A 15,006-nucleotide genomic window follows, 5' to 3' on the forward strand; every position below is an offset into this window, starting at 1 on the left:
TTATTCTGCTAATGGCCTGGAACATACAGTAAGAATTTCCATTCCTACGCTGGACTTTTTACTCATTTAATGGGCTTTCCTGCTTTGTAAGCAGAGCGGTCCCTGAGCCTGTGTCTTCTTCTTAAAAGTGCTTTGCAGTCAAACGGCAAAATAAAAGATAAAAGAAAAAAATAAATAATCTAGAATCACACATTAGCAATCTTTTGTAGTGTGTCAACACACATTACAGTGCACTTGATTATGTGTTGCGTAAAAGATTAACCCAGGAAAGGTGAAAATCCTCCCTGGCACTGGGGCTGCCCCGAACTGCAAGGGTTGAATACTCATTTATATACTTGCCAAAGTCTACACTCCCCCAAGTAGACGCCACTCCCCTATACTTCCGCATTGGACTTTCCCTTGGTGTTCTCACATCCAATGCGTTATACACTCACTTCATTAGGTACACCTTGCTAGTTCCGGGTTGGACCCCCTTTTGCCTTCAGAACTTCCTTCATTCTTCGTGGCATAGATTCCACAAGGTGTTGGAAACATTCTTCAGAGATTTTGGTCCATAGTGACATGATGGCATCACGCAGTTGCTGCAGATTTATCGGCTGCATATCCATGATGGGAATATCCCATTCCACCACATCCCAACGGTGCTCTATTAGATGAGATCTGGTGGTTGTGGAGGCCATTGGAGTGCAGGGACCCCATTGTCCAGTGGTGAGATGATTTGAGCTTTGTGACATGGTGCATTATCCTGCTGGAAGGAGCCATCAGAAGATGGGGACACTGTAGTCATAAAGGGATGGACATGGTCAGCAACAATACTCAGGTAGGCCGTGGCATTTAAACAATGCTCAATTGGTACTAAAGGGCCCAGAGTGTGCCAAGAAAATGATCCCTTACACCACCACCAGCCTGATCCGATGATACAAGGCAGGATGGATCCATGCTTTCATGCTGTTTATGCCAAATTCTGACCCGACCATCTGAATGTCGCAGCTGAAATTGAGACCAGACAACGTTTTTCCAATCTTCTATTGTCCAATTTTGGTGATCCTGTGTGAATTGTAGCCTCAGTTTCCTGTTCTTAGCTGACAGGAGTGGCACCCGGTGTGGTCTTCTGCTGCTGTAGACCATCTGCTTCAAGGTTCGATGTGTTGTACATTCAGAGATAGTATTCTACATACCTTGGTTGTAACGAGTGTTTATTTGAGTTACTGTTACCTTTCTATCATCTGTCCATTCTCCTCTGACCTCTGACATCAACAAGGCATTTTCCTCCACACAACTGCCGCTCACTGGATATTTCTCTTGTTCGGACCATTCTCTGAAAAACCCAAAAGATGGTTGTGCGTGAAAATTCCATTAGATCAGCAGTTTTTGAAATACTCAGACCAGCCTGTCTGGTACCAACAAACATGACACTTTCAGGCCCCGTACACACGACCGAGTTTCTCGACAGAATTCAGCCAGAAACTCGATGGGAGACATATTCTGTCGAGAAACTCGGTCGTGTGTACACTTTTCGCCGAGAAACCCGTTGGGAAACTCGTCGAGCCAAATAGAGAGCATGTTCTTTATTTCCTCGTTGGGCAATGGGAAAATTTGGCTCGACGAGTTTTCTGACAGCCGAACAAGGAACTCGACGAGCAAAACGATGTGTTTTGCCCGTCGAGTTTCTCGGTCGTGTGTACGGGGCCTCAAAGTCACTTAAATCCCCTTTCTTCCCCATGCTGATGCTCGGTTTGAACTTCAGCAAGTCATCTTCACCACGTCTGCCTAAATGCATTGAGTTGCTGCCATGTAATTGGCTGATTAGCAATTTGTGTTACCAAGCAATTAAACAGGTGTATCTAATATCCTCCATCAGTATTGATGACACCAGAGAGCATCCAACTGCTGGAGCATGGGGGAGGAGTAGGGTTGCCACCTATCCGGGATTCACCCGGACAGTTCGGATTTTGAATCATGTGTCCGGGATTCAGGCGGACTGAAACACATTATTCAGACTGGGCTGAGGCTCCCCAAGTAACCAAGATAGTCACACACAAATCTGTTGCCATCTGGGGAGCTGTGGGTGGCTGGTTTGGCATCACTGGGATGCAGAATGATGTCAGCAATAGCAATTTGGCCACAAGCACTGTTCGCTACGGCATGCTATGTGCACCACATTACTACTCTTCTTGGTGCACCCAAAGGTGTCCTGGGCGGCTAAAGTGTTTGGGTTTGACTTGAAGAAAAGGTGGCAACCTTAGGGAGGAGAGGCCGTAGGACTGGTCTCAAAAAGCAGAGGAACCTTTGAGAACGGTGGATTGGGTAAGTAGGGGTCATTCACACAAGCAAATAACATAGCCGTTCCCAGGGCTGGACTGGGACAAAAATTTGGCCCTGGACTTCATCCAGACTGGCCCACTTTGATAGGTCTCTCCTATGGTGGCCGGACAACTCCCGCCCCCCCCCCCCCCCCCCGCCCAGCCACCAAGCCCCATCTCCCCCTTCACTAGCCACTAGCTGTTCTACTTTATTAGAGTAAAACGGCTGGTACTGGTACTCTTATAGGCAATACCAGTGGGGAAGCTAGACATTATTTCACCCGGGGCAAGGAATCAGTTTGGTGCCCCCCCCCCCCCCATGGGACAAGATTAGGCAGAAGTGAGAAACTCCCAGGCCATAGCTGTTGAGTCAGCTGTCTGTCCCCTCCCCCGTGCTCCTTCTGGTCCCCCCCATGCTCCTCTGTCATCCCCCTGCTTTTCTGTTCCCCCCCAGGTGAGCACTGCGGGGAGGGAGAGACAGAGGAGCGGAAGGGGGCAGCGGCCCGCTGTCACTGAAGCCGGCCCACATAGCCATCGGCCCACCGGTAAACTCCTTGTAGTCCCAATGGCCAGTCCATCCCTGGCCGTTCCTCTTCAAAGTGGTTTGTGGTCGAATGTTTATCAGAAGGCATCCCTCAAAATGCCATTCCACCATGCCGGTTCTGAATGGCAGTGCGGTTGTGGTGCGGCTCCATTCATTCAACCTAAAAAAGAATTTAGCCCTTGCAGTGTGAGGGGGTAGGCCCCACTGCATGGCAGAAGTTTTGCTTTCTTTGTTGGCAATTGCCCTCTACTGTACAATGCATTAGTGTGATATTTACAATAAATGGCAAGGGCAACACACCACATAGAGAAGACATTACCACAAGTGTGAATAATTATTTGCAATAAATGAGCATTTTCCCATTTTTATTCAATTACAAAATAGAAAAATATGTTGATGCAGCTGACAACAAACTGCATAATTCTTAATTCTCCTTTTTAGGTAGGAAGTAATCATTATAAATGCTTTAAATGTGTTTTTTTTCCCTCTATCTCTCTCCTGAAGGGCCTACATAGTGGTCCATTTAGCTGTGATAAGCATACTGGCTGGTATGTCCATACCATCACTTAACCGTCATATATCACTCCCCTTCCTATACTTTAAGATTTATGTTCAAGCAATTAATTCTGGCATTCTTAAATGCATCTAATATGGCAGAGCTGCAATAGGCTGTGCGTTATATACTCCTCTTAATTAATGTAGGAGCACAGCTTTAAATCAGTCACCTTTCTGTTATGCCAGCGTTAAGGTTTTAAGCCCCTTATATCTTCCTCTAATGCTATATCTTCTCTGCCTTCCAGATGACAGATCGACGGTGCTATTGACTGATGCCGACTTTGGCGAGTCATCAAAACAGAAGTCGTTAACTGTGACTCACACGGTGCATTACCAGTCTGTCTCGCAGGCTACGGGGCCCTTGGTGGACGTTTCTGATGCTCGCCCTGGAACAAGTGAGTGTACATTTAATAACGTTGTTTAAAAGGTTTTATTTTTATTTTTTATTCTCTGTTTTTTACTCATGTTAAAGAATCCATCACTTATCGTTCTAAGATAAAAATACATTTCCTCTTCAACTCAATAGTATATATGTTGTTTATTTTTTAATGGGGTTGTAAAGATTTTTTGGAATTTTTTTTGTAATAAAAATAACAAACATTTTATACTTGCCTGCTCTGTACAAGGGTTTTGCACAGAGCATCCCCAATCCTCCTCCTCTTGGGTGCCCTGCCAGCGCTCCTGGCTCCTCCTCTTCATGGGGTGCCCCCGCGGAAAGCCGATTTCCATGGGAGAACCCGTGCGGGTTCACGGAGTCATGCTGCTGCGTCCACTGACACAGACAGTGGGACTCGGCTCCGCTCCTGTGTCACTGGATTTGAGTGACAGCAGCAGGAGCCAATGGCTCCTGCTGTTATCAATCTGTCCAATGAGGAGAGAGACATCCGCTGGAGCTGCTGGGCTCATGCACATCACTGGATCGGATCGGGCTCAGGTAAGAAAATAGGGGGGGGAGGTGGGCAGCTGCAGCAAAGAAGGTTTTTCACCTTAAAGTGGATGTAAACCCCCAAGATTTCCTATCATCTGTGCCCAGTCTTGCCACACAGAGTTAATCCAGCGCTGAGCAATCCTCTTTTAATGTTCAGTGAAAATTAACAGAATTCCAGATAAAAACTTGCCAAATTATAAAGTCCGTTTCTCTGTTCTTGCTTTGTGTTACAGGTTATTTACATATCCTGGTAATATACAATGAACTTTGGATCACCTCATATTATGATAAACATAACATAACATATGATAAACATGTCCAAGCTCTAGATATGTAAATAACCTGTAACACAAAGCAAGAACAGAGAAACAGACTTTATAATTTGGCAAGTTTTTATCTGGAATTCTGTTAATTTTCACTGAACATTAAAAGAGGATTGCTCAGAGCTGGATTAACTCTGTGTGGCAAGACTGGGCACAGATGATAGGGAATCTTATACATTGTGACATCAAAAACAAAAAAAACATTTTTTGGGTTTACATCCACTTTAATGCATAGAATGTCCAGTGAGGGGAGAGACAGAGGCTGGAACCGCTGGGCTTGTGCACATCGCTGGATTGGACCAGGCTCAGGTAAGAAACAGTGGGGGGGGGAGTCTGGGGGAAGCTGCAGCAATTAAGGTTTTTCACCTTGATGCAGTGGCGGCTGGTGTTACATTTTTTTTGGGGGGGGGGGGCGGCCCCAGCCACACCCCCTATCCCCCAGCCAGCCAACCAACCAACTCCCAGTGCTTGTTCGGTCAATCAATGTGTACCCCCCTCGTCACTCAATCGTCACATCGCTCGCCCATCGCCTGTCAGCCCCACACTTCCCATTCATGTCACGGCTTTGGCGGCTTCCCCCCCTGAGTCCCAGCCGTTGCTTCTCCTCCCGGCCAATCGGGACTTGGGACTCAAGGTAAATCGGGTCTTAGGACTACCGGACAATCGGTTCTCAGGACCTGCTTCCTGATTGGCCGGGAGGAGAAACTGGAAGACATTAGCGAATATTAATTCACTAATGTCACACAACTGGGTGACCTCAGGGAGCAGTGATCTGTGCCCCTAGCCCACCCTTTTTGAAGCCAATTAGAGCCTCTAATCAAAAGACATTGGAATCCATATGTTCGGTGCCCTGCATGTATATTATGGGCCGGGCACATGGATTAGAGGCGCTGCACCCTGCATGAGCGGCCGCCACTGCCTTAATGCATAGAATGCATTAAGGTGAAAAACCTTGAGACTGTACAATAACTTTAAATGTAATTTTTTTTAAATGTACTTATTTATAATACATATACGTAATTATATTTAATATTTATTTTCAACAAATGCCAAAACATATATTACCGGCACATCATGAATCTTTAATATAACGTCCAACAATTTATTACAGGAAACACATCACAGCAGTAAATTGCAACGCTTCAGGCACAAGCAGAACCCCTTCATCAGGCATCACATAGGGTTCCGCATGGTCCCGAAAGATCAACATTTACAGTTGTGATGTGACCGACTTAATACATTTTTACATGCTATGTTGAAGATCCATGGTGTGCTGCCAATATATGCTTTGACTTGTTTTAATACCGGTTTCCAGCTGCTAGTTGCTACAGCACCCACTTGCTTCAAGCCATCTCCATTAACATGTACAATGGGAATGTTCTGTTTACTTCCAACAAACATCCTGGATCTCCCTCCTTTCCTTGACTCTCCTACTCAAATTTTAAAAGTGCAATATATATATATATATATATATATATATATATAAATAAAAAATATTTTTTTTATATAAAAAAAAGTGGGTTTTCATCTGGGGCCCTAGGGACCTCCGGACCTCTAAAAAATAAATTGTCCCTTTAATAAAAAATAAAATAAAAGTATATTAAAAAAATGTATATATTTTTTATAAAAAAAAAAGGGGGGTTGCCATCTGGGGCAGTGTGGCCCTCCGGGGCCCTGGGGACCTCCGGACCTCTAAAAAAAAAAAAAAAAAATTGTCCCTTTAATAAAAAATAAAATAAAACTATATTAAAAAAATATATATATTTTTTTATAAAAAATAAATTAAAAAAAGGGGGGTTGCCATCTGGGGCCCTGGGGACCTCCAGACCCCTTACAGGTGTACTGCCTGTACCCCCCGAATGGCGGCCCTGTTAACAGCACTAACCGGCCCGGTGAGGAGGCTCACCCGTCCGGTGCCACCTACAACTGCACAGTGAAGAGACGGCGGTGGGAGACTCAGGAATGCTGACAGCATCTGCCATGGGGAGTGAGTTTTTTTCCATCACAAGGTGGAGGGAAATCAAGGTGGACATGGATGTAACCTACAGCGGGTAAAATAAGTATTGAACCGTCACCATTTTTCTAGGTAAATCTATTTTATAAAGGTGCTTTTGACATGAAATTTTACGGTAACGACCCATGCAATCCATGCATACAGAGAAACCAAAACAAATAAGTTCAGAAATAAGGTTATGTGTAATAAAATGGAATGACACAGGGAAAAAGTATTGAACACATGAAGAAAGGTAGATGCAAAAAGGCATGGAAAGCCAAGACTCCAGTTGAAATCTATCAGTAATTAGAAAGCAATCCTGTCCCTTTAATTGAAGTGAGAGACGATACCGCTCTAAAAACTGCTGATCCCTTGGTTTTGCTTCCGTCCCTCTAAACCAAAATGGTGCTGGCTATGCACAGGTGCATTGGATAGCCGATGAGTAAGCATCACATGATGTGAAACATGTCAGCCACCTTTTTCCTGTTGTTCACTTCATGTTGACTGCATCGCCTGGGTTGTTTTTTGGATTTCATTTGCGGCAGTCCAGGATCTTCTTCTATTCAAACCTGTCCCTTGTTAGTGGAAATTCGAAAATTTGATGGCCTATAAAAAGGTGTCTCCTTACCAAGGTGTCACACAAGAAACATGTCATGATGGGCAAAAGCAAAGAGCTCTCTCAAGACCTTTGCAACCTTATTGTTTCTAAACATACTGATAGCATTGGTTACAGAAGGTTCTCGAAACTTATGAATGTTCCAGTGAGAACTATTGGGGCCGTAATCCAGAAGTGGAAAGAAAATAATTTCACCATAAACCGGCCATGACCAGGTGCTCCTTGCAAGATTTCTGACAGAGTGAAAAGAATTATCAGAAGAGTTGTTCAAGAGCCAAGGACCAGGAATTTCCATTCTTGTGTAGTGGAGAGCTTCAGAAAGATCTGAAATTAGCAGGTACAATTGTTTCAAAGAAAACCATAAGTAATGCACTCAAACGCCATGGCCTGTATGCACGTTCCCCACGCAAGACTTCATTGCTGAATGAAAAAGCGGTGAAGCTCATTTAAAGTTTTTTGCACAACATGTAGACAAGCCTGTGACATACTGGGAGAATATAGTCTGTTCAGATGAGACCAACATCAAAATTGAACTCTTTGGAAGCCATATTACACACATGTTTCGAGTTAATATGGCACATCACCCCAAAAACACCCCCCATACCAACAGTGAAGTTTGGAGGTGGGAACATCATGGTACGGGCGGGGTTGTTTTTCAGCATACAGTACTAACAAACTTCATATCGTTGAAGGAAGAATGAATGGGAAAATTTACCAAGACATTCTTGATAAAAATCTGCTGCCATCTACCAGGATGATGAAGTTGAAACAAAGGGAGGACATTTTAGCAAGACAATGATCCCAAACACAAAGCCAAGGAAACTCTCAATTGGTTTCAAAGAAAGAAAATAAAGCTGCTAGAATGGCCCAGCCATTGAATTGAATTGAATTGAAAATCTATGGAAAGAACTAAAGTTTAGAGTTCATAGCAGAGGCTCATGAAACCTTCATGATTTGAATCTGTGTGGAAGAATGGGCCAAAAACACACCTAAGCAATGCATGCGACTCGTTTCAGGAGGCGTCTTGAAGCCGTCATTAGCAACAAAGGATTTTGTACAAAGTATTAAATACATTTCAGTTGGTGTGTTCAATACTTACTCCCTATGTCATTCAATTTAAAGGAGTTCTCTGACCTAAAACTTTTAACCCCCGCTGTGCCCGGGCTGTAAAACTATACAAAATAAACTTTCACTTACCTGCCTACGATCCCCCGTTGTTCCGATATCGCCGTCCCGTTCTCCGGTCCCGGTCTCTTCCGCTTCCTGTGTGTCGGTGACTCATAGTGCGCTCAGCCTATCAGCGGCCGCGACGGGACATTGCTGCGGCCGCTGATAGGCTGAGCGCACTATGAGTCACCGACACACAGGAAGCGGAAGAGACCGGGACCGGAGAACGGGACGGCGATATCGGAACAACGGGGGATCGTAGGCAGGTAAGTGAAAGTTTATTTTGTATAGTTTTACAGCCCGGGCACAGCGGGGGTTAAAAGTTTTAGGTCAGAGAACTCCTTTAATTACACATAACTTAATGTCTGAAATTATTTGTTTTGGTTTCTTTGTATGTATGGATTGCAAGTGAGACCCGTAGGAGAAAATGGATGGAGGGGCAGCATGACTAGGGGAGGAACAGAGTCAGGGAACGGTCAGCTAGGTCAGTAGTGGGGGCAGGGGTGGAGGACCTTACCTGATTGGAGGTAGAAGTTAGAATGGGCAGGGTTCAGAGGAGAGGGTCTTGTGTAGGGGTGTTAGTGGGCGTATTTGTGTCTCTAGTGTTGAGTGAGTTTGTTATGTTTTTTTTCCCCCCAAAAAAATTATTAAATAAAAAATGTACAATAAAATGAGACAAAATGAAAACTAAACGCATAAAAAAAACATTGTATATGGGTATAATTTACTGACTGGTGTATATTGCTCAATTTTGTCACAGCAGTCGTCGTTTCAAGGGGTCTTTGGGGGGTCAGTGAGGAATTACATGGTTACAGGATTAGTGGGGCACATCTAAGGTATGGCGCTTCCACTTGGTTAGCGGTGGTTCTCCCAAGAGCTAGGTCCCCTGGGGGAGGGGAATGTGGAAGTATGTGTGATGTCGGAGCGTCTTTGTGCCGGTTGGGGCACGGCTGAGGACATGGACCATTCCAGTTATAAATTGTGCCTTAAAGTCACCCAAAGACCTCTTGCTGATGGGCATTACTTTGTTGAAATTTGCACTTACGGGTATGTTTTACGTGATGTTATTTTATTCTTTGGTTAATACAATTTGGCTGCTGTGGCCATATAAAACCCATGTCACACAGTCCGTGTCTTTAATTTAATGGTAAGGACCAAGGTTGATGAATCCTTTAGCCATGGGTTGTTACATGTGACATGTGGGGGAAATTTCATGTCAATACTCAATAGCACCTTTTAGAATTATAATTTCCTATAAAAATGGTGACGTGTTCAATATTTATTTTCTCGCTGTATGTGACATTCATTTCCATTCTGATCAGACTCAGCAGGGGATCAGTCTAGGATTCTCTACTGAGACAGGACAGGGGGCGTTCATGTGAAAGGTGTCTAAGACTCCTGATATAATGTCAGTGCCTAATAATATGTAGTTATATAGAATTCAAAAATAAAATAAATGAAATGTAAAGAAGATCTAAACGGTTAAAAATTTAACAGCCCCCCCCCCCCCCCCCCAAAAAAAAGACAAGAAACAGTAACTAAATTTACCTATGGTCTTCCTGCATCCAATCTTTCCCCCATTATTGACTTACCTTGCTGCACTATGTCTGTGTGTGAATGCAGCCATCTTGGTAGAGGAGCAGTGTTTGCTTCCTCCTGTCAGAGCTATCCCCTTGATAACTAGTAATTGAGTATTCAGGAAGCAGCAGGAGAGGTGGAGAAAGCACAGAACCTCAGCATTGATGAAGCAGGAAGATCCTTCCACCACAGGTCGACAGGTATGGTTTCCTCTCCAGCAAGAAGAATAGGGAGCAACACAGCAGTGACATCACCACATCTCACTCCAAATATCGCGAGCAGTCATAGGCAGCAGTGCCTTTAGATCAGTGGTTCTCGACCTTTCTAGTGCCGTGACCCCTTGATACAATTTCCCAAGTTGTGGGGACCCCTAACAAGACAAGTAATATGCACCCCTAACCCAAGGACATTTAGCGCTCCCTGAGTCCCTTCAGTATTAAAACCCCTTATGGTACATTTTAGGATGTACCACTCTTTTTCTTTCCCTTTTATCTCTCTCTATCCTAATTTCTTTCTTTTTTTTCCCCCATCCCTTTCTCTTATTCTTTCTCTCTCTTTTTCTTTGTTCCTCCCCCTCTTTTCCTCTCCCTTCCACATATTCTCTATTTTTATTTCTTCTCTTACTCCATGATAGGGGGGGTGGGGGGAGTTGGGATGAGTGTCATTGTGGGTGGGGGGTGGGATGAGTGGCAGTGCTGGATGGGGGTGGGATAAGTGGCAGTGCTGGGGGGAGTTCTGATCAGCCAACTTAGGTGCTCTTGATCAAGGTCATATGCTGATCTGAGAACTGCAGTGGGGACTTTTATCGGTAACTATATTCACAGGTAGTGTTCTCACTGTGTCTCCGATTTTGTGGTGTTTTGCAGCAGTGACACCTATGCAGAAATCAGGAGATAGGGTCTCCTCCGGCCCCTCCCACTTCACATTCCTCACCAGTCAGCTGACCCCTATTCTCTGCCCCCCAGCCATGACATGAACTGAATGGGTGGCTGTGAAGTGGCGCCTGCGGGCTCCAGGAACAGCCCAGCTGGGTGGCCACAAGCTCCAGGGACAGTGAAAAGGCTGAGAGAGCAGTGCGGGATTCAGGAACAGTCCAGGATTTGGTGACCCCTGGAAAATTGTCATTCGACCCCTGAGGGGGTCCCGACCCCAGGTTGAGAACCACTGCTTTAAATGATCTCACACTCCAGATATACAACTATGAAGCTCAAGGCAACAGAAAGGTATTTTCCTTGGAACCATTGGCTGATAATGGAGGCTCTCACAGCATTCATTCTTAGGCCCCATACACACGGGAGGATTTATCCGCGGATACGGTCCAGCCGTGTGTAGTTTCCACGGATAAATCCTCTCGAGGATTTCCGCGGTACTCACCATCGCATTGAAATCCGCGCCGAAATCCTCTGGCGATGACGTGTCGCGCCGTCGCTGCGATGATGACGCGGCGACGTGCGCGACGCTGTCATATAAGGAATTCCACGCATGCGTCGAATCATTACGACGCATGCGGGGGATCCCTTCGGACGGATGGATCCGGTGAGTCTATACAGACCAGCGGATCCATCCGTTGGGATGGATTCCAGCAGATAGATTTGTTTGGCATGTCAGCAAATATTCGATCTGCTGGAATCCATCCCAGGGGAGAAATATCCGCGGAAACAGATCCGCTGGAGTGTACACACCATAGGATCTATCCGCTGAAACCCATTTGCTGGGATTTTTCAGCGGATGGATTCTATCATGTGTATGGGGCCTGAGACATGTGCAGACTGGAATATTTCATTTTGTTTTTTCGTTTTCGTTTGGAAAATAAATTTATTTAGTTACTCCCGAAAATCGTTTTAATTTATTTCGTTTTTCGTTGGGTAATAGCTTTCGTCCGAAAATCCAATAACACTTGGTTTCTGTCGAATGGTCAAAAGAATATTCGCCGGAACGTCGAATCTTTTTGGTTGCTGTCGAATGTTCAAAAGAATATTCGACGGAACGTCGAATCTTTACGTTGAATTCGCCTACAAGAATTCTAATGTTGTATGACTAGTAATAATGTCGAATCTATTCTCTATAATGTCGAATCTATTCTCTATAATGTCGAATCTATTTTCTCATAAATCGAAATCTATTCTGTGTAATGTCGAATCTATTATTTCTATAGTGTCGAATCTTTTCTCTATAATGTCGAATCTTTTCCCTATAATGTCGAATCTCTCTATATCGAATTTTTACCGCAACGAAAACGAAAATAAAGCATTTTTTATGTCGGATCTTTCGGTTTTCGTTTCTTGCACTTTCGTTATCGTTTGTTAACGATATGCATATTCTAACGATATTCTAACGAAAACGAATGCACATGTCTATTCATTCTATGTACAGGGCATAGAACTGAACATGCTGTCATAAAATGGTACATATCAGTTCAGAAGCTTCTCCTGGGCTCTGTCCAATTTTTAGAAAATTGCAATGGTGATAATATAATTATTTTCTTTCAGGTTGTCTAAATTGAAATACATGAATTGTGAAACTGGAGAGCAGTTTCTTTGTACAGAAGTTTAAATACAGGGAGCTGAAAAGGCAACTTTCTAGACATTTCCCATTTTATGGAGTCTGTTGAACTCTTTATAATGTACAGTAAGAACTCTCAGATCTTGACACCGCAGTCCCTAAACGATGTAAGGAGCTGATGGAAGTCAGCCTCCACGTAAAAATTCAAGCATCACTTTTTGTTAGACATATCCTTTCATGGGTAATAAAGGGCCTTCCTTGTGTATTCAGTTTGTGTGACAGAACCGGTTTTAGACTATGGGGGAAGAAGCTGCAGATCCCGGCTAGAGACAACCACAGTGCATGTACTCCATGGACACGGGCCTGCAAGTGCCTCACTTTCCTGACACTGACGTTGTGCACAGTAGGGCTCCATTAATTAATTTGCCAATTTCAAGCCTGGTAAATTATTTGCATTTCCTTAATCAGCTGGAATTGCTTTTAATAATATATCGAGTTATTTTGAAAAAGCTCTTAGCTATATGATTAATTGATTGAACAGCTAAAAAAAAAAAAATCATTTGCAAAATTAAACTGTAAGTTTGCATTTTTAATTTTACCCTGGAGATATGCAGAATGCAAAAGACAGGGAAAGGAAACAATTAACCCTTTTACATACAAGTCACTGGCCTCTAGTAATATGTAGGCCACACTACAGTAAGTGATGTCAATGGCCTTTAGAAAATAGGTAGGCTGTACTGTAGTGATGTCACTGGTCTCTAGTGAATGGATAGGCTACATTTTCAGTGATGTCACCAGTTTCTAGTGAATTGATAGGCTGAATTCTCAGTGATGTCACTGGTCTTTAGAAAATGGATAGGCTGCATTCTCAGTGGTGTGACTAGTTCCTAGGGAATACATAGGCTACATTCCAAGTGATGTCACTGGTCTAAAGTGAATGGATAGGATGCATTCTCAGTGTTACTGGTCATTATTAATGGATAGGCTACATTCTCAGCGATGTCACTGGTCTCTAAGGAATGGATAGGCTGTATTTCAGTGAGTCCACTGATCTCTGGACAATAGATAGACCAGTGACATCACTGGGAATGTAGTCTAATGTGAATAGATAGGCTGCATTCCCAGTGATGTCACTGGTCTCTAGTGAAGGGATAGGCTGCATTCTCAGTGATATCACTGGTCTCTAGTGAATGGATAAACTGTATTCTCAGTGATGTCACTGGTCTCTGGTGAATGGATAGGCTGCATTCTCAGTGATGTCACTGGTCTCTGGTGAATGGATTGGCTGCATTCTGACTGCATTCTCAGTGATGTCACCGGTCTCTAGTGAATGGATAGGCTACATTCTCAGTGATGTCTCTGGTGATGGGATAGGCTGCATTCTCCGTGATGTCACTGGTCTCTGGTGAATGGACAGGCTGCATTCTCAGTGATGTCACTGGTCTCTGGTGAAGGGATAGGCTGCATTCTCAGTGATGTCACTGGTCTCTAGTGAAGGGATAGGCTGCATTCTCAGTGATGTCACTGGTCTATAGTGAAGGGACAGGCTGCATTCTCCGTGATGTCACTGGTCTCTAGTGAATGGACAGGCTGCATTCTCAGTGATGTCACTGGTCTCTGGTGAAGGGATAGGCTGCATTCTCAGTGATGTCACTGGTCTCTAGTGAAGGGATAGGCTGCATTCTCAGTGATGTCACTGGTCTATAGTGAAGGGATAGGCTGCATTCTCAGTGATGTCACTGGTCTATAGTGAAGGGATAGGCTGCATTCTCAGTGATGTCACCGGTCTCTAGTGAATGGATAGGCTACATTCTCAGTGATGTCACTGGTCTATAGTGAAGAGATAGGCTGCATTCTCAGTGATGTCACTGGTCTATAGTGAAGGGATAGGCTGCATTCTCAGTGATGTCACTGGTCTATAGTGAAGGGATAGGCTGCATTCTCAGTGATGTCACCGGTCTCTAGTGAATGGATAGGCTGCATTCCCAGTGATGTCACTGGTCTCTGGTGAATTGATAGGCTGCATTCTGACTGCATTCTCAGTGATGTCACAGGTCTCTAGTGAAGGGATAGGCTGCATTCTCAGTGATGTCACTGGTCTCTAGTGAATGGACAGGCTGCATTCTCAGTGATGTCACTGGTCTCTAGTGAATGGATAGGCTGCATTCCCAGTGATGTCACTGGTCTCTGGTGAATGGATAGGCTGCATTCTGACTGCATTCTCAGTGATGTCACTGGTCTCTAGTGAAGGGATAGGCTACATTCTTGTGTTTGAAGGTGTTTTTTTCCAGTGAAGTCTTCAGCCTGCAAGTAATCATGATGTCATAGCTGACATAGCGATCACATGATTGGGAACCACCCTGGTTAGTTCCCAGTCATCAGGGGCACCACATTTGTCAGCAACAATAGTGATTGAGAACCTGCAATGTGGCAGCTGGCTCTCAGAGGCATCAGGGTGGAGGGTGTTCTTTTTATAGATTGCAGAGAGGAAGGGGAG

At 44.3% G+C, this 15,006-nt stretch overlaps 1 protein-coding gene across 3 annotated transcripts in view; it reads left to right on the forward strand.

Moving 5' to 3' along the window:
• DSCAM (DS cell adhesion molecule) overlaps window positions 1-15,006 on the forward strand; it is a 712,133-nt gene that overhangs the window by 638,525 nt on the left and 58,602 nt on the right. For all 3 annotated transcript variants that reach the window (XM_040338983.1, XM_040338982.1, XM_040338984.1), the window contains one exon: window positions 3,648-3,797. In XM_040338983.1, the coding sequence (XP_040194917.1) occupies window positions 3,648-3,797 (150 nt within the window). The remainder of the gene's footprint in view (window positions 1-3,647; window positions 3,798-15,006) is intronic.

The sequence above is a fragment of the Rana temporaria genome, chromosome 2 (genome assembly GCF_905171775.1).
Source record: "Rana temporaria chromosome 2, aRanTem1.1, whole genome shotgun sequence".
NCBI lineage: Eukaryota > Metazoa > Chordata > Amphibia > Anura > Ranidae > Rana > Rana temporaria.